Raw genomic sequence first — 20,643 nt, forward strand, 5'->3', positions numbered from 1 at the left:
AGTCGCAGGAGAGGCAGAAGCGGCACAAGAAGAAAAGCAACCCTCCAGTGGCCCACCTGAGTGGTTTGTCAGCAATGGCTCCCTCAGCGTCTCCTGCCCGCCCTACTCCATGTTCAAGAAGGCTCTGGATTTGGGGCTGCTGAGATGGGTGACCTATGTATGCCTGCAATGGCAAACGCTTGCCTGCCACAGGGAGAGGGGGAACCCGATCCATCGGTCATTCCCCCCCCATATCCCAGCTAGCTACTTTAAACACTGCCAGCCCCATTTCGGTGCCAGAAGGGATATTACATGATCAACCCCCAACGCCTGCAGAGCATGTGAGTACTATACCCCCCACAGGGGACCTACAAGACAGGCAAGTTACTCCTGCCTTTCAATTATGGCTAAAAGAGTTCATACGCTCTGAGTTTTCTGTAATTCCTGCTCTGCCCCAAAGGGGCAACTCTCACTCAGCCAAACCACTTTTCCTTTCCTTTTCCCCAGGGTCAAGCCCAACCAGAGGGGTTATTCCCTCCCAATGAAAGGGGACAATTTCTTCTACAGCCACCTAGGCACTGACAAGCCAAAAGACCTGCTTGTCCTGCCTCTCCCTCCTCTTCCTACTCGACTGAGGAGGACCCTAGCCCCCACCCCCTCTTCTGATTCCCAAACCCCTCCCTCCTGCTCCAAAACCTCCTCATCCCCCCGCCAAACATAACCAGGCTCCCGCCTCACCCTCTCAAGATTCCTCCTCATCCTCTGATACAGAGAAAGGTGAATTATCACAGGAGGAATCCCCTTCCCAGCAGGCCAGATTGTTAAGGCTGTTCCAACCATCCGATTTTGAAGTCTTATTAGCCAAAACAAGGAGGGTTATTAAGGATGTATCTCCAGAGTCAATTGCTCAACCACTACCAGGTTTTGATCAGGCGATTTTTCCTTCCACCTCTACCTCCCATGTCTCCTTACCCTCCCCCCCCCTTCAGGGACACAATCATATCCAAGTGGAAAGTTCTGTTTGCCGCTAAACCTACAGTTCCACTTCAAAAAAAGCTGCATAATCTACCTGATGATGTTATGGCCTTATTGGTTTCTCTCACTGTAGATGCTCCCGTGGCACAATTGGTCTCCGGAACTCTCATGAATAAGGACGGGAATGAACAACTCAAAATTCCCAAAGTCCTAGTAGAGACTAGGGATAAGAAAAAGACAATGCCTGTATCTAGAAGGGAGTATAACCACCCAGGCAGGTTTTCGTCAAACAATTTTCGTCCCTACAGAGATCCTCCTTCAACTCACCCAGAGAGAACCGACCATTCAACAACAGTCCCAGACCCACCTGGCGACAACAGGGACAGCAGCAGCGCTTCAGAGGAAACAACAGAACCCAGGCCTCCAGACAACCTTTCAGATCCGGATTCCAGCAAGGAAGGAAACAATGACTCCTTACCCATTGGAGTCCGGCTCCGCCTTTTTGCAGCATCATGGAGCCATTTTACATCAGACGTGTGGGTGATAGAGACAGTATCCCATGGCCTCCATCTTGAATTTACTTCACATCCTCATAACTCTTACACACACACCCCTACATCCAAGAATCCGACGAAAATGCGGTGGACATCTCAGGCAATATGTCATCTGCTTCAGATTCGCGCCATTGAACCCATCCCTCTTTCCGAACACTCACAAGGAATTTATTTTGTCCTATTCCTGGTGGCAAAGAAGGGCGGTTCTAGACCTCAAGAGACTGAACGGCTGCATTCAAAAAAGAACCTTCAAGATGGAATCCTTCCACACCATCAAGGAGGCAGTTCGCAATCAGGAATTCTTGGCTTCCATAGACCTCTCAGAGGCATACCTTGACATTCCCGTTCACCCATCTCACTACAGATACTTCTGCTTCCACATACACGACCAGCATTATCAGTACAAAGCCATGCCGTTCAGCCTGTCTTCTGCTCCAAGGGTCTTCACCAAGAACATGGTAGCCTTAATAGCCAGGATGCGGGTGGAAGCCCTCCACGTACACCCATATCTTGATGATCTCCTCATCCACTTGTCATCCCTCTCACAGGTCCACAGGGATGTTCACCAGACCCTACATCTGCTGAAGTCGCACGGCTTCATAGTCAACAAACAAAAAAGCCACCTTGCTCCTTCCCAATCCCTCCAGCATCTGGGAGCCCTCTTCGACACCCTTCAGGGCATGATCTCATTACCAACAGACCGCAGGAACAAGTTAGCAACTTGAATCCTTCCTCTACTGACCAGCATTACAGTGGATCTCACCTTGCTGGCACAGGTACTAGGCAGTATGATATCCTGCCTGGAGTGCACCCTCTGGGCATATTTGCACTCCAACCCTCTCCAATGGCTACTTCTACCCTTCCAGAGTCTCATCATCTCCAAAACTCACATTCTGGTCATTCTCACTAAGGAAGTATGCCAGTCTCTACACTGGTGGGTCTCCCCAGCCATGCTACAAGGTTTTTTTCTCTCCCTGCTGGACCTGATCGTCATCACCATGGACACAAGTCTAACAGGATGGGGTCACATTGCCTCCACCAACCAGCCTAGAAGTTTGGTCACCTCCCAAGACCTCCTTGAACATCATCCTGCTCAAATTGAGAGCCATACGTCTTGCCCTCCAACAATTTGCTCTCTTGCTAAAGAACTAACATGTGCTAGTACACATGGACAATGTAGCAGTGAAGGCTCACGTCGTGAACCAGGGAGGCACCAGATCTCGACTCATGATAAAAGAATCCAGGCTCCTGTTCACCTGGGCGGAAGAGCACCTAGCCTCGATCACAGCCGAAAACCTCAGCGGGACAACCAACCTGACTGCGGACTAGCTAAGTCACTGGACCATAGGCCCGGCAGAATGGTTCCTACACACAGGTCTTCCAACAAGTCATGACAGTGTTCGTTCTCCCAGTCGTGGACCTATTCGCGTCCTTAGTCAATCATCACCTGAGCAGGTTCTACAGCAGGTTCCACTCTCCACTAGCAGAGGCAACAAACGCCATCACTGCCCCCTGGCTCACCGGGCTCCTATATCCCTTTCCACCAACAGCCATCATAGCAAAGGTCCTTCAGAAACTGATCATAGAAAAAGCAAGTGTGATACTCATTGCCCACCACTGGCTGAGGAGACCGTGGTTTGCGGATCTGGTCTCCCTCTCCTCCAGGAAACCGTGGCCGCTTCCACATCACAGGGCCCCATTCCACGTCACATCTGCTGTCACAGGGCCCTATACTACATCTGGACCCAGACTGGCTCCAACTATGTGCCTGGAGATTGAACGTGCCTTGCTGAAACGGGCTGGATACACAACATCGGTACAGAACACCATTTTTGGCATCAAGGAGACCCTCCACTAACTGGATCTACCAAGCTACATGGTCTGCATTCTCCAGATGGGCGTGCAGGAAACACCTTTCACCTATCACCTCGGAAGTTCTTGGGGTCCTATCATTCCTCCAGGAAGGCATAGGGATGGGCCTCCACCTCAATATGCTCCACAGGCAGGTTTCTGCCCTCGCGTTGGTCCTCAAGTTAACATTGCACGGTTCGTCCATGCTACAGCCTCACCTCAGACACTTCCTGAAGGGGCTCACCAACCTCGTCTCTCCGCCCATACATAGGTTTCCGTCTTGGGACCTCAACAGGGTCCTCAATGCCCTTGCATGTCACCCCTTCAAACCTCTGGGAGATGCTCCTCTGAAGATCCTGTCAAACAAAGTTCTATTCCTGGTGGCCATTACTTCAGCACGCAGAGTCTCAGAATTAGGCGCCCTGTCAGAATGCAAGGAACTCTGCTCCTTCACGGATGATGCTGTTATCCTACGCTTGGATCCCACCTTCATTCCAAAGGTCAGTTCCACCTTTCACAGGTCCCAGGAGGTAGTGCTACCATCGTTCTGCCCAGACCTGAAACATCCTAAAGTAAAACTATGGCACACACTGGATGTGCGCAGGGCACTCCGGATTTACCTGAAACACACAAAACCTCATTGTAGTTCGGACGCCCTCTTCATCTCCTTTCACCCTAATTCCCTGGGGCACAAGGTTTACAAGGTGACTCTAGCCAAGTGGATCAGAGCCACAATCTACCTGGTGTATGAAACACTTCACCTTCCAGCCCCCATAAGAGTCACAGGCCATTCCACTCGCAGTGCCAGTACGTTAGCGGCCTTTTCAGCCAACTCTCCCCTACAAGTCATTTGTAAAGCAGCTACCTAGGCATCTATCTCTCCATTTATTAAGCACTATAAGGTATCAACCTTTCATTCCGATCAAGCAGCTATGGCCCACACAGTGCCACAGCAAGTGGTTTAATCATCCACTCTTCCCTCCCTGTCATTTTCTTCTGCTTGGACATGTCCCAGGATTAAGGATGAACCCAGACAACTGTGGAAAAAGAAACATTGGTCATACCTGTGAAGGGTTCTTTTTCACAGTGTCTGAGTTCATCCGCCCCTCCCTGGACGTCACTTCACTACGGGGTTGGGCGCAGTTGGGGAGGTGGTGACTCCCAGGGTTACAGTATTTTCCCCGTCTGTTTTTCCTGTGCCTCTTTTCTCCCCAGTGTCGCTTACTACCTTATTGTCTCTGGTATTTCTCTCTCTACCCTTATAGTACTTTAAAGTTTTGTTCAGAGCTTCTACAGTTACCAGGCTCAACAGTCCGGACCTGGGGTTTTCTGGCGCCTCCTACCTAACTACCGGATATGAGAGGCAAGCTTTGTACTTTACTTCCTGTCTCCTGAGGCATGATTTGGAATACAACCTAGGATTAGGGATGAACTCAGACACTGCGAAAAAGAACCCTTCACAGGTAAGACCAATGTTTCTTTCTGCACCAGGAAGTGAGCTTAGCTCTCAGGTGCTATGTGTTTGGTTTCCAGTCCAAATCAAGCCTGAACTAACTACTGAAAGTTAGTTTTTCTGTAATCCCTTGTGTTAAATAAAGTTGCTGGTTAGTTTTTCACCCTCTTGTTGCTGCTCATGATGCATAATTCAAAGAACTTATTTTGTGCCAAGAACAGGTAGCTAAAATAAGGCAAGTACATAATGTCTACCTAGAACATTCCAAGAGAGTGGGTAAAGCCTTTCTTTTTTATTTTACATGTGGTTAGAGTTGCTGAGGAGACTGAAGAACTCTAAGGTGTAATCAGTCATTTGATATAACCAAGGAGTTTAATCACTGAAGTTCTGTTGGGTATCTGTGTTCATTATTAAAACTAAGAGGATTGAGAATATTGTCGGGAAAGATGCTCCTATTTGGCTGCTGAGGAAGGTTTCTGGACAACCCAGCTAGCTGTAATTGATTATGTTTGCTGAACCACAGTAACCTACTCCCAACACTCACCAGTGTGTTCATGTGTGATCTGACAGTCCCTCCTTCCATGCTTTAAAATTGGTTATTGATCCCACTCACTAGCATGGCAGGGTTGCAAACGGTGAAGTGCTCCTGATTCAGGCCTTGGGGGTGGGTGGGCAGGCAATGTCAGGAAGTGGGAAGAGGATGCCTCTTGCCTTTCCTCTTGAGGCCCTTCCCCCCTGCTTTGCCATGTAGTACTATACAAAGGTGCCTCTGTACTTTTGTAATACTGGTTTTCTTTATAAGTAGCTAAACATGCATACTAAATAGTTTTTTCGGTATACTATTTGTCATTCAAACATGACTCGCTTTATTAGATATGGAAAATCTGAACTAGCACGGCTTTGCACCAGAAACAGTAAGCATTTTGTTTCAAACAAGACAAGAGCTATGTACCATTTACCTTTATTTCAAGCTCTAGAATATCCATCAATTTTCATGCCTAAAAATGGTTCATAGAATTAATTACATGGCATGTAATTTGTGGTTTGCTGCTTATTTAAGAAAACGGAGGCTCAAATCCATAATGCTTGACAGAGCCAGATTGTGATGAGTTTTTTATGCTAAAGGTCAGCAGTTCCTCAGTGTGGCCTTGCAATGTCCTGGATTCTTAGCACAGAGTTATGTGAAATTAGAAATAAAGCCTTTCAGTTACTTTTCACTACCACACCTAATAAGGTAATTCTTCAGTTGAGATAGGGAAGAGGCTGTGCTCTTTCTGGAAAGCAATTAGTATATGCTGGATATTGCAGATGATCACTGATTATTTGCTAATATCTTGTGCCTTTGTGGAGATATTTGACCTGTACATTGTTAGTGGAATTTGACACAAATTTTCTATGCTTTGTTTCTTTTTAAACGTGTTATCTTGTAGCCCAAAAGCAGTAACTGTGCTTAACGTATTTCTGATTTTCTTCTACTGGATACTGTACTCAGCACCCTATTATGCATAAGATATTATCAAATAATCAGTGATCATTTGCAAGGGTTCCCAACCAGTGGTACTCCAGATGTTGCTGAACTACAACTCCCGTCATGCTTGGCTGCAGTTTTGTAGCCATGTGTTATGGGAAACCCTTGAGTGCTATGGGAAAGGCTTGATGCTTTGTGACTGCCTGCTGAGCTTTGTCCCATCTACAGTGTACACAGTTAAGGGATCAGTGTAGTCTGCAAGCAGATGTGGTGTGAACTGTGATCAGGCAGATGTCTTCATCTCCATCCACCACACAAAGGCCTGTGTAGATACACTTGTAGTTATCTATGCTGCACGTCTTTAGATATCTGTCCATTTTCCTTTTAAGCTTCAGATGTTCCAAGCCACAGACTTATATCTGCATGTAGATCTGTCTGTAGTCTACAAGATGAGTAGCTGAGAGGTTCTTCCCACACATCTTTTTTGAAGCAAGTTCTTTACTTCCCTGGAGAAAGATGGGCATTCTTGTTTTCATGAGGTTGTATGTATCTGCTAAGGACTCATAAATCAAAGAGTATCTTAGGCAAGGGTCAGCTTCCAGTGATCAAGAAGTGTAGCATCTTTATAACTCCTTGATCTTTGTACGGCTCTTGGTACAACTGCCTACCCTATTATCCCATTCTTTGATTTGGCTCAGATTAAAATAATCAGTATGGCTTCGATTACATTTATGGAAATAATGCTGAATGTAGAAACCTCAATAGATTCTGGAAACAATCACCAACTGTTGACCAGCACTATTTATATAAAAGTGGACAGCTCGTATCAGTGAGGTAAGTATATGCATCCTACTTGTTTCCCCTTACACAATGAGGGATGTGTGGTGGCAGCTGGCTGAGATGATGATTAGTCAGTCTGAAATGCTAAAGTTTACTAAACTGTAGTAACATGCGTCACTGACTCTTAAGACCTTGCTTGGCTTGACAAAACTTGGTTCAGTTAAATGGTCATCACTTACAAATACTTTCCTTTCTTGAAAATCCCCAGCTGTGGTAACTTTGTTCTCTTTGCTTATAGATTGAGCTTTCTTGGCTCCTTGGAGGATTCAGCGAGGTTTCTGTTTTGCCAAAATAATAGTCTGATTTCCTCCCTGAATCATCCTGGATAGTTAACTTAAGCAACTTCTAACTCTGTCCCCATTACTGCAATTCCCCACCCACCCCTGCCCCTTTTTGAGGACTGTAACCTTATCTTCCTATTATGCAGGAACCCTTGCACAGGATATCCTGAAATGAATCTAGTGTCTGTATGGGAGTGAAGTGGGAATTGTTCTTACATCTCTGATCCCAAGCACCAACAAGGTTTTTGATAACGTTTCAACATGTTGGAGGCCCTATTTTTGTTCTAAGGACTATGGGAAACACCTATATCAGGCAGCAGCAGTATAGGAAGATGCTGAAAGGCATCATATCATCCTGCGCAGGAGATGGCAATGGTAAATCCCTCCTGTATTCTACCAAAGAAAAACCGCAGGGCTCAGTGGTTGCCAGGAGTTGACATTGACTCAACAACACGCTTTACTTTAAGTTGCTATTTAAATTATAAACCTTGTTGAAATCTATATGCACTGCACACAGCTGGTATGATCTACCATTTGAACTGTACCAGGACAATCGTGGGTGTTGTCTTGTCATGGGCACTTGTGTGTTCAGAGTTCTAAATGGGTATTTCACGAGAGTACCAATGTAGAGTACTTTATCCTGCCTCCAGCATTAGATTGATTGACATAGCAATCAATACAGGGCAAGCAAAAGAGGTGTGTATGAAGTTGGCCCCATACTGTATCCCTTGGTTGCCTGAAAAACATAATGGTGCCTCAAGAGGTTACTAGACCAAAGTATTTCTTCTACTCCACAAAAGCTCCCATAACTTTTCCCTTTTCCAGCTCCTTGTGCCTACCACAAATCCAGTGAGCAAAAGCATTGTGTACAGTGTCATCACACTGTCATTCCCTAAATGCTCTTTAGCCTAAGATGGACATAATGGGCGGAGATATAGAAGACAGAGTATTAACAAAAGAAAGCTCTTTCTCTCTTATACGGCTATCTGTCATCTTGCTCTAGGTCTTATTTCCTTTTAAAAAGAAGCAAAGTATGTATGATATAGAGTTCACTCAGTAATGGTACATTGTGATATTTCAAAAATCCTTTCTTGTTCATACACTGGACGGCCTATTTCTAACGCCTACCGATTAACAGTGTTGAAATGATCATGAGAACCTTTGTGTTTCTGCAGAAAAATATTTTAGCTATATGCCAAATATTGTTTACCAGCAAGGCTAAAGTTGTACGAAGGTTAACTCAGTGTGACTTTTCAGAAACACTGGCATTGCCATGCCGAGTCTGAATCATTTCCCAGAGGTTGTTTTTAAAAAGTCACAGAAATCCACCCCCCATTCTTCTTTTGTGAGCAAATGCCCTTTTTGCCTTATAAATTTTCTTGCACATATACAGACCTGCAACATGAACTTGGAAGGCTTCCCTTGTTCAGTAGATGGAGTTTGTGTGCATACATGCAATTTTGGCTTGGTTGCACAAACCTCTCTTCAGTAATGCACAAGTAACTGTTGGAAGAATTTTCACATTAAACTTGTACAACTTTTGAATAAAAGCAGCTTTATTTGTGCAATGTCTATCAAAACCTGGTGAAATGGTTTCACCCTTTCAAATGAAACTGCTTTCTACTGTCTCATTAAAATCAAGTAAATAACAAGCCCTTTTGCATGGCAATTGTAATTGTTATTGGCGTCGAAGTAGGAGGTCACAGCTTATAAAGCGTTAACTTTCACCTCGTTCCCAATAGAAAAGAAATTGATGTATGTTTTGGCCGGTATAAAAATAAGTTAGATAAATAAATACAATTCAGGTAGTTTCAGGTATCTTGAGGTCCATCCCCTCTCCCAGTATGCTCAGCAGTCAGATCCCCAGTTCCTTCCTATCTTTGCACCTGGTAGGACAGACACCTTGGAGCTCCTGCCCCAATTATTATTCTTCATTTTTCAATGAGCTGCTCCTTTCCTTCCTGCCCCCTCTTCTCTCTCCTATCAGTAAAGCATTTAGGCATGGACCCTTCGCAGGTGTGGGAAACTCTTACAGGTTCTCTTTCAGAGGACCCCAGGGTGGAGGAAGAGGGCAAGGCCAGGCACAAAGCCAAGGCCACTAAGAAGCGCCGCCATCTTGCGTTGCCAGAGCGGCACAGGGAGAAAGGTCCCACCATTAAAGGGCACGAAGGAACAAGCCCTAAGCATGAGCCCCCATGCTGGCCGCTTATCTGCAAAGTGAGAGAATATTACTTAAGGTTGCCTGCAGCAACGGGGAGAGCTGGGGGACCATGTACAATTGCTTCACTCACTTGAGTCTACTGGGCGGGGGGGAGCGGGGGCTTGTTTCCCCTTCACTCCACCAGCCTCATATATTCACTCACTCTTTTCAGCAGGATGCACCCATCTTACCGCTGATTCGCCCCCCGCCCCGGACTCCCAGTTGTTTTTCGCACCTGCGCTGCAGCAGGATGCGCTTCCCAAATCCCTCCCAACCAGCGAGTCACTCGCTTTGGCAGCCGCCCAAGCAAGCTCCCCCAATCTCCGGGAGGCCACACTGGCAGAACAGACTCGGCTCGCCTGGCCAGGCCCCCTGCCTGCCGCAGTCAGCGGGGACCCTGGCCACAGGCTGTTCAGCCTCCGGACTGCCCGTTCCTGCCATGGCGAGCCCCTCACCCACTACAGGCTTTACACCGCTGCCATGCCACCTGTCTCCTTGCCAGCCACGGCGAGCCATGCTGCAGCTACAGGCCTGGCAGCCATCACGCTGCCTGCCTACTCGGCAGCCACCATGCTACACTCCTCCTTGGCATATGCGGCCAGCGAGGGCTTGGCAGCGCCTTCTGCAGTGGAAGGCATGGGCAGCATGTGGGCACCCACACAGCCAATGTGCACGCCTTTAGTTACTGTGCTCAGATCCCCAGCATGATGCACCCACAGGGTTGACCCGAGGAAGGGAGCAGGGTGCAATGGGCAAAGGCTTCGGGCCTCTCGCCTTCAGCAATGGCCATCCACATCATGCACAAGCTCACACCCAGGGCCGGTGCTAGGGTTTTTTGCGCCCTAGGCGAGATCACCTTCTGGCGTGCCCCCCCCTCCATCCCTACACCTGGAGAGTGGAAAGCCTTCCACAGTTCCCCAGATTGATGTAAGATATAATATGGTACTGCTATATATTTTGTGGTGGCAGCAATGTCTTCACCCCACAATATCTCAGAATGATCCAACATTATATGGCTGCCAAAATAGGTGCCCTCTCTCATTCTCCATTTTAAGCAGTTAAAAGAAGAGTACACTGCTCTGTTGTGCTACAAAACTAGTCCCCTGTTCCAAAAATGAATGAGGAACAAAAACTAGATGCCACTCATCATTAAATGAATGGAAGCCACCAGTGTTCCCTCTAAGGCATGCACAAGCTCACTAGTTTTTTGAACTCCGCTCAGTTAACTTTAGATCCTGCTCAGGTTGAATCAAGAAGGCCCCATTCTGAATGCATGTGCATGCACACTGCCTTGATACTGTCACCCAGAACAAAACTCATTCCGTGCACAGATCAAAAACATTAGAGAGAACACTGGAAGCCACAATTAACCAAACCTAAGTTAAATGTCCAACAATGAAAAGGAAGATACTTTTGCACATGTCTATTACATGACTGAAATCTTGCCACAAATTATGGAAAGTGACTTCCAATGAAAGTTACTTTCTCCAGGTAAAAAAATTAACTGAATATGTTTGAGGCAGAAGATAAAGACAGTTTCTCCCAATATGAATACAGCCTTGTTGTTGGTTTTTTGTTCCATATTAGCAGCTGTCTGCTCCACAACATAAGGCGTCAATCTGACCAAAAAAAAAAAAAAAGAATAAATCCTCCTTTCTCTGCTATCACAACTCCAAATGCAGAGCCTCAAGCTCTTTCAGTTGTCAAAGTCAATGAGATCATGAGACTTTGCTTCCTTCCTGAGATCCCCAAAGCCTGAATGAAAATTTAAAAAATTTGTCTTCCTTTAACGCCCTAAACATACAAGAATACTACCCCCATGGAATAGACAGTATCTAAAACAGCACATTCACCATAATCTGTCGCAGGAAATCTTGTAATAATAGTAGAAAATAGAATGTAGATTTTGCTTAACAGAACAACAACAAAAAACTAACAGAGTATCCTAGAGTGACATCTTCTTTTACATGTCAAATTAAGGCACGGTTTGGCCTCAAGTCATTTCTGATGCAGCCAAACATTGTTGATGCTACTGAAGAATGTGTCACATTTCATAAACAGCTATAAAGGATAATGCTTTAGCAACCTGGAAAAATTGTAAAGCCCCCTATCCATAACTTGATCCAATCAAGAATAAAATGTGACAGAACTGAATGAAATTCAAGGGAAGGACACCAACATGAAGAGAGAAGGCGGGGCAAGAAACAATTACCTTGGTCTTATTTTTCATTAGAAAGAGGAAATTCCCTTTCAGATGACACCATCTCTCTCTTGGCTCTGCATGCAAAAGAAGCATGATATTAAAAATAATGTTCAGACCACTCTCTCTTAATACATTGCTTCTTAAAGACAACATATTTGCTATAATGTTTGAGCAAGGGGGGGGGGATTGTTAACGAAAAACCAGTTTCACCGGCAGCTGACATATAACACGCTGCTAAATGCCAGATAACTTCCCAGAAGGATCCTTTTATCCTGCAGCTGACAGAACTGGTGACTGCAGCGCGCGCACAACGGTTTTCTCTTTGCTTCACTCCACTTTGCAAAGAAGAACAGAGAACTATATCCCGCCTTCAGCACAAGACAACCATAGCTTGAACAGATAGCAAGCATGCGGCAGGACTCGGGCGGGCGGCCGGCTGGGAGGGAGGGAGGGCGGGCGGGCGGGCTGGCGGGCGGCGGCAGTGGTAGCGGTAGTTTTTACCCAAATCTGCTCGCGGCGGGGCCGGCGTGCGAGGGGCCTGCTCAGAAAGTCTTTCCCCTTCTACATCTCCGAACAAGAGACACTCGCCTCGCTCCCTGCTTGCTTGGCCACCCTGTATCCAAAGAAGGAGGCGGCCTTTGCAGGTGGCTGCGTGTCTTCCCCTGCCTACATGTGGTGGGGTGCGCCTTCGTCAGACAATCTTAAATACACAGTGCTCCTTTGTCAATGCTGACTCCTGAGCGGGAGCTAGAATTTTGTGTTTCTGTCTTTCAATTCGCCAGAGGAAAACAGGAGGCTTTTTCTTTTCCGTCCTTCCAGGAGGATGCGGGTTGTCTGCTGCCTGCCAGCCTAGCCCGTCCGGCTGTCCTGCGAGGGGAGCAGCAACAACCACCACCACCACCCGTTCCTCCTCCTCCTCCGCCTTCCCGACCGAGGACAAGGGATTGCGGGTTGACTGAGGCGGCTTCCTAGTTAGCCTGTGACTGGCGGGAAGGACAACAGGAGGGGAAGAGAGAAGGAAGCGGTGGTTGGAGGCGGCGGAGGGGAGGAGCGGCTGCCTCACTCCGCGCCGCCAGGCAAAAGGAAGTGGGGCTGACGGGGAGGGAGAAGCGCTGGGACGGCACAGGCGTCGCCTCCGCTGCCATCACCGGCGGTGGGCATGTGTGGCGAGGGGGTGGGGGGGGCGGCAGGCTGGCCAGCACGGCGCCCCCTCCATTTTGGCGCCCTAGGCAACTGCCTAGTTCGCCTTAATGGACGCGCCGGCACTGCTCACACCCCTGGCGGGGCAGCAGCACATAGAGCAGCCTTGGCCAGTCACTTGCTCGAACAGCGCCTGGAGGCACTCTCCTGCTTTGTCTCCGACCGAGTTGCTAAAAAAAGAGTTGAGTTGAATATCAAATTCTTTATCTGAAGTCTTCAGTAAAACATCAAAGCTAAGTTGTGCTGTTGGGGGAAGGCTCTTAATAGCTAAAGATGTTTTGAATGGTTGCTCAGTTTATTACTGGGTATTTATTGTACACTGTGGAAAACCTAGTTAGGTTCTGTAACCATATTATATGTACTGGTACAAAGCAGTCACATTTCTGTTAGCCTTTGAATTTGAACTTTGTAATAGGACTGTTCGTCCCGCACACTGAGTGAACTCAAGTCTAGACAGAATTCTGATGTCTGTGCTTCCGAGTTCATAAAATGAAGTGACTCAGATGGAGAAAATCTAGTGGGATTTTCTCAAAATGGAACTACTAAGCACATGTCAATAACAGTAACTGTTCAGTTACAAGTGGAGACTTCTGGGTAAATATCTGTGCAATCTCATCTTGGTATCCATTTTGCCTTACATATTTTCTCTCTTGCTCAAACTGTTCACATACCACAGAGAGAGAGAGACCACTCGTGCGCACACTCTAACCGGTGAACATCAGCTAGTACTGTCGACATCCTTGTTCCATACCTCTGCTTGTTCCATACCTCTGCTTGTACATATACTTTGTATGCTGATAGGGTTAGAACAAGGCTGCCCTCCAGCTGCTATTGACTACTGTGACTGGGGATGATGGGAGTTGTAGTCAAACAACTGGAGGGCCAAAGTTGTGCAGTCCTGGATTAGAGTGTCACCTTGGGCCTTGAAGACTCGGGTTCAGATCCTCACTCAGACATGAAAGTCTCACCATCACCTTGGGCTAGTGTCTCTCTCACAGCCTAACCTACTGTACCACCGTTATTGTGAGGATCAGATGGAAGGGACCATGTACGCCACCCCTTGTTTCTTGGGAGAAGGGCAGGACAAAAATGTAATAAGGAATAAAACCTCAACGGCTAAGCTAGTCACTAGTTTATATCGACCAGCTGAAGCCACAGTTCCCATAACCAATAGCTACAGATAATTATACCCTGATGTTTTTCTTTTAAGTTATTCTGGGAGTGGGCATAACTTTTATAATATTAATTAGCTATGCAGCAATATACAAGTTACTCAGTTGCGTAACATTTCTTTAAACAGAGTCACAAAGTCTGAACAGTGTGTCCCATTTTGCTGCGGGTTGAACAAATTCTGAAGAGGATCCCTCTCCTTGTGGAAATATTGTAAGTGCTCATGTTCCCAATACTTATTGTTAATTGGTGTTTTCTCCTTTTAGTGTGTGTTTGAGCAACAGCTGCTGCTTTTTTTTTAAAAAAAAAAAGTAAAGTCCATTTATTCTAATATAGCAACTTGCCATTATAGGTGGACCTCATCATCCATGGACTCAGCACCCATGGTTTTGCTTATCCTCAGTCAGGCAATGGAGACCTGACCCTGGCATAGTATGCCAGGCATACGCAGATTTTTAAAGGGTTAAATTTTGGCTATCTGTGGTTGCTAGGTGGCTGGAAATGACCTCCGAGGTCATTTCTGGCCATCATTTTGCTAAACAGAACCATTTTGTGACTATTTTGTTGTTGTTTTTTAAAATTCCCTGCAATTTTTCGCAGAAAATCGTCAAAACTTGGGGTTTGAGGCTGCATTGCTGCACTTTATTTCTCTGATTTATGCCTTTTAAAGCTTTTTTTTAGCCTCCAGGAAGGTAACCCCCCAATTCCCATTTCCTCAAGGGCTCGTTATCCATGGTTGCAGCCGAGAAGAGAACCCCCATGGATAACAAGGTCCACCTGTATACAGAATTCACCATATATAAAAATAAATCATGCACATTGAACGCTGCAAGCATTAGATTGTTACAGAAATAAAGTGTATCAGATCATGACACCAGAGGAATTCCAAAACTTCTATTTTGGTTCAAAGTGGTCTAGCATCTTCTTTAACCTTAGTACATGCTATTGGTGCTTGAGGAAGAAATTTTGCTGTCCCAAATGTAACTTACTTTGCAATATCCTTTAACAAAAACAACAGTTTATCTTGAAGAATATCCTGTCTTTGAGGATAACAATGGTTGGGTATATTTGTCCCAAAGGTTTCTTTCTTTTTAATGTAAAATGCTTATTTGATAGAAATCCTAGAAAAATAGGAAACTACTGAAGTGTTACAATTTTTCATTTATATTATATGTTGTTGGACTACAGCTCACATCTATCCAGTGCCTGGGGATGATGGGAGATGTAGTACAACATCATCTGGGGACCCAAGTTTGAGAAGTTTGGGTTAGGCAAACCCTTGACACACACCATTTTTGCTAGTCCAAATCTCCTGTTCAGAAACAGCTTTTTTGTGAAGGAAGAAAGGGAGTTCAGTTGTACACATTTGGATACAGTTTGTAGGGCTTCTGTTTATAGTGCATGCTTATGCCTTTTGGCACACTCTGAGCTCTCCTTTTTCTAGATCTGGTTTTATGTCATGGAGTATTTCATCAATGTTCTTCATAGGAGCGTTTAACCATAGGATTAACATTTCTGCCTGTATGTTTGTATTTTTATATGTAACTTGATTCAGCTGGAGTGTTGAATTAACTGGAATAAAATTATCATCATAGCATCATGGGCTTTTCCTGGTGGGTGTGGAGGCACAATGGCTGCAATCCTATATCCACAGGGAGACATGATAGAGGTCTTTAAAATTATGTGGAGAGAGAGTGGCAGAGAAGTTTTTTTTCTCCCTCTCTCACAACACTAGCACCAGGGCTCACCCCATGAAATTGTCGGGAAATTTAGGACTGACAAGAGGAAGTACTTCTTTACACAGCACATAATTAATCTATGGATCTCTCTGCCATAGAATGTGGTGATGGCCACTAGCTTGGATGGCTTTAAAGGGAGTTTTGACAAATTCATTGAGGAAAGGCCTATCGATGGCTACTAGTCTGGTGGCTATAGGCCACCTCCCACCTCAGAGGCAAGTTACCTCTAAATGCCAATTGCAGGGGAGCAACTACAGGAGAGAGGGCACGCCCTCACCTCTTGCCTCTGGGCATCTCATAGGCATCTCAGGGCCACTGTGAGAAACAGGATGCTGGACTGGATAGGACTTGGGCTTGATCCAGCAAGGCTGTTTTTTATGTTCACTGACTGGAGATAATTCAATGGGACTGTCTCAGTCCAGGATGGCGGGCAGCGTACTTTGTAACAAAGCACAGAAGGTATAATGCAGATGTAATTAGATCATGCTTGAAATTTGTTCTAGGCCTAGCATGATCAAAACGAATTGTCTCCATTATGCCTCTGCACTCCCTCCAGTCTGTGGCTGTTTGAGGAGAATTAATGTTCATATATTAAATGAATGGATGCTCCAGATCCTTAATTATTGACAGTATAGTTTAAAATTACTTGCACACTACAGCATTCTATGCCCTGAAGCATTAAATACACGCGCGCACACATACTTTCCATTCTAGGGAATGGCTCTCTGCATTCCTGATAGCTCCTGGGGAATTCCCCTACCCTGTGGCTCTTATATGTGCACCATCAGATTAGTTCTAATTCTTAAACTATTCTGCATCCCTCTCTCAGGCCTGGCAAAGAAATTCACCTTAAATGCTCCTCCCTCCCATCTACTGATCACTGTTGCTGTGCAGCTTCCAGAAATTTCATTGTGTCTTGTGGAGGAGCTTTGTACAAGAAGTCTCACTGAAATGAATGAAGCTTGTACAGAATTGCCTTGCAGCCAGTGTCTGCTGTTCCTTTAGTTAATCCTGTTTTAAAGCTTTAATTCTAGCTTCCCATATGTCAAAGCCATATACTAGCGCAGGTCCATTGAGCTATGAACTAGTCATGCTTTCATAAGACCAGTTATTGAATCCTTTACCAGAAGCTTAAAATTTCTTGTTTAATTGAACAATAAACGCTCCTTCAACAAGAATCCATAGAGTAAATCTGTTGGAATGCATCCTTAACAAATTGCAGATCTGTTTTGGCTATTGGCCTATGCTTGGATAAGGCAAAGGCCTTGATTCTATCAAAATTGGTTGTCAATCCAGGATGAAGCTTAAAAGAGAGACTGTAGGGACATTTTGCAATAACAATTGCAACAGTGCAGTATTTTGTCCCTGCCAAGGAATCTGAAACTAAGCCTGTCCAGTAAACAATGAATTTATGTAGCCTATGACTTCCAGGTTATAAACAGCACACAAATATTTAAAAGGAAAAACTATGAACCTTTGACCGCAAAGAGGATATTGCTAAACTGGATTAAAAACACAATATTTAAAGGGCAGGGTACTGCCCTAAAATATTTGAATTGGGGTAGAAAGACTTGGAAGTAAATAGCTGTTCCGTTCTGGTCTTGGAAATCGGATCTGTATATGCACAGTATATCAGACCAGTTCCTTCAACCTCCAGCATCTAAACCAATAAAAGATTGAAGCTTTGAAGCTAATCAACTGTGACTAATTTTTGCCTGCTTTCTGGTTTATCTGTGTTCTTCAGCCATGAATAATCTGCTGCTGCTGGCTTCCAAATGTTTCTAACATTTCAGTGATTACTCTCAAAATTGAACTACCTAAACCTTCATTTTGCTTTTGTGTGCTGCTGCTGCTTTCACTTTTGCCTTGAGAAAACTAAAGACACTTGGAATCCCCAAGGACAGGAGACAGATAATAGACTGAAAAAGAAAGCTGTCCAGTATGAATCTTAAGCTAGAACTACGTGCTCTTCTCCTGTTCCCTGTGTACTTGTTGATATCTCTGTACAGTGCCCTTGTATTCATACCATGGTATTTTCTTACCAATGCCAAGAAGAAAAAAGCTATGGCAAAGCGCTTAAAAGCTAAGCCTGTCTCGGACATCCCTGGAAGCCCATATCGATCCATTTCACACCTCGAGTCACTAGCCACTATAGACTTTCCTGGAGCAGACACTTTGGACAAATTGTTTGACCATGCTGTAGCAACATATGAGAAGGAGGATTGCCTTGGAACAAGAGAGGTCCTGTGTGAAGAGAATGAAATGCAGCCAAATGGGAAAGTATTTAAAAAGGTAATGTTTCAATGAATATTTAACTGCAATGAATAAGGCATTTGGAATCAATGAAAATACAAGACTTGGGTCTCTGACTTCCATTGAGCTAGAATCAGTAATAAAGAGCACTGAGATGTATGCATTTGCAGTTGTCTGCATTGTAGTTTCTTTTGCAGTGGCTATAACTCGATGCTAATTTCAAGTGGCATTGCTCGCTGTTTATTACTATATCTTGCACACCTGGATAGAAATTAAAGACTTTTAATAAAATGTTACATCCGTCATTTGAAATATATTCCTCTGTTTGAATAAATATTTCTGTAACAGTTTCTGTTTACAGAATTGGAAATGAACTGTTAAATTAAGATCCAGAATGCATACCTTTTTCTCGAACAAGCTGTGCTTGTCAGTGGAGCAAGGCAAATTAATATTCGCACAGACTCTTTTTTGCGGGAGAGCAGGTTTCTTAGACTACAAACCCAGCTTAGAATTTAGGCACATTTCCTCCATGATGTTGATGTGTAGATTGATCAAGTAGTTCAATAGTACATCAAAAATATGTTCAATCTTTTACCAGCTGATCCTAGGAAACTATAGATGGCTGAACTATGGAGAAATTAACCAGAAAGTTAACCACTTGGGGTGCGGACTGGCTGCCCTGGGACTGAAGCCAAAGAGCATAGTTGCCATATTCTGTGAAACCCGAGCCGAGTGGATGATTGCAGCACAAACCTGTTTCCGATACAACTTTCCTCGTGAGTATTTATGTAGTCAGCATAGAACATTTCTAGAAAAATAGGGCTCGGTTCCATCCAGGGCTACTGCTGCGGAAACCTCCATTCATTACAAGTTGGGGGAAGAGGGGGTATTGGGGCACCTGGAAGAGTAGTGGGTTTTTTGCAGCGTGGGTTTCTTGCGGCGTAAGCTTCTGTGGACTTGACCCCCACTTCATCAGATGCACAAAGTATTATTTGTGAGTTGGCTGATACATGTGGGAATGGAGGAGGAAGAAACGTGAACAGTGGGGCTGAAAGGTCATACAGTGCAAGGGGCTCTCTGCAGACTTGTATGCAAAGTGTAGGTCTCTGACACTTGTATGCAAAGCGTGCGTGTGTGTGTGATAGTGACATTCCATTGATGTGAATATTGGCTGTATTGTGCAGAGCAGAGGAATTCAGGGTGAGTCTATTGCTGCCAAGCAAGCAGAACTCAGGACTAGGACTGTGTTGTTAGTCTTGTCCTTGCTGTACCTGTGGTGCATAAAATTCTAATGGAAACCCTGTATTTAGTTTATTTCCCAATGTAGAAATCCTGGTGGCTTCATAAACAGATACAAAATATTGGTGTTAGCTTCTTTTCCTTAAGTTGTTCTCCTCTCTGTTGTAGTTGTGACTTTATATGCAACCCTTGGAGAAGAGGCAGTAACCTACGGGCTGAATGAATCTGGAGCATCGTATCTGATCACTAGCACAGACCTTTTAGAAAGCAAACTTAAGGTAGGTCCTGGTCAGATGCCTTCATTCACTACATAGGATAGTAATCCTGTAGTCGCTCTGGGTTGTCTGGAAACAGTGGGATGAAGCAAGAGGGCAGAATGCAACTTAATCTTCTGTGGGAAACTAATCCAGCAGGAGGCTGAGGTCCTTGACAACAATGGGGAGCTGCAGCCATGTGCATTTACAATAAGATTACAATTTATTACCTTGAGTCATAAGCCAGTTATCTGTATTAAAATTAATTTTAAAAATCTTGGAAACTGGCCAGACAGCAACTGTGCCATCAATCTTGGGAAGCTCAAAGTGTAAAAGTACACCTTTATCATAATGTTACCAACATAAGCCTTCATGATTGGGAGGAGAGGCATCTGTCCAAATAAATGAGAGAACCTTTGGTGTAATCAGCTGTCATACTTCTTGTTCCTCAGAATGTATTATCAGAAATCCCCTGCCTTAGACATATCATTTACGTGGACAAGAAGACTATCAATAAGTCAGAGTATCCTGACCGATTGGAGATCCATAGCATGCAGACAGTAGAAGAACTGGGAGCTAAACCAGAAAACTGTAAGTGGACCAGCTGAGAAGCCTGCATTCAGGTGCTGCTTAAAATGTAATGCATTTTTCTGCCCATTTAAACCAGGCTGTACATGTATTTTAAAACATGGCTGCTTTATAGTTTTCTGTCCTTGTAGTTAGAACATCTTTCTCGGGGTCACATAGCAGTCTGCTTTCACTACTGTAGACAGCGTCACTTGAAACTTCTGAATGACTTTATATTGCCTAGTGGAGGTAGAAGAGCTTCTGCTCAGCTTAGATTCTAACTCTTAGCAATCTACTGCTCCAGTTATTTATACAGGATCCATATGATGTAATAAACAAAAGAATTAAGAAGAAATCTTCACTGGCCTAGGGAGACCCAATAGGTTGGAAAGTGGGTACACACATACATTCTCTCTC

At 44.8% G+C, this 20,643-nt stretch overlaps 1 protein-coding gene across 7 annotated transcripts in view; it reads left to right on the plus strand.

The window, feature by feature from the left end:
* Positions 1-20,643, plus strand: part of ACSL4 (acyl-CoA synthetase long chain family member 4) — a 71,671-nt gene that overhangs the window by 38,145 nt on the left and 12,883 nt on the right. For 4 of the 7 annotated variants that reach the window (XM_053273472.1, XM_053273471.1, XM_053273470.1 and 1 more), the window contains 5 exons: positions 14,305-14,387; positions 17,658-18,205; positions 18,765-18,942; positions 19,574-19,683; positions 20,112-20,250. In XM_053273472.1, the coding sequence (XP_053129447.1) occupies positions 17,855-18,205; positions 18,765-18,942; positions 19,574-19,683; positions 20,112-20,250 (778 nt within the window). In that variant the 5' untranslated portion in view covers positions 14,305-14,387; positions 17,658-17,854. The remainder of the gene's footprint in view (positions 1-14,304; positions 14,388-17,657; positions 18,206-18,764; positions 18,943-19,573; positions 19,684-20,111; positions 20,251-20,643) is intronic. The other 3 variants (XM_053273476.1, XM_053273474.1, XM_053273475.1) reach the window with 2 other exon arrangements.

Source organism: Hemicordylus capensis, chromosome 11 (genome assembly GCF_027244095.1).
Source record: "Hemicordylus capensis ecotype Gifberg chromosome 11, rHemCap1.1.pri, whole genome shotgun sequence".
Lineage (NCBI taxonomy): Eukaryota > Metazoa > Chordata > Lepidosauria > Squamata > Cordylidae > Hemicordylus > Hemicordylus capensis.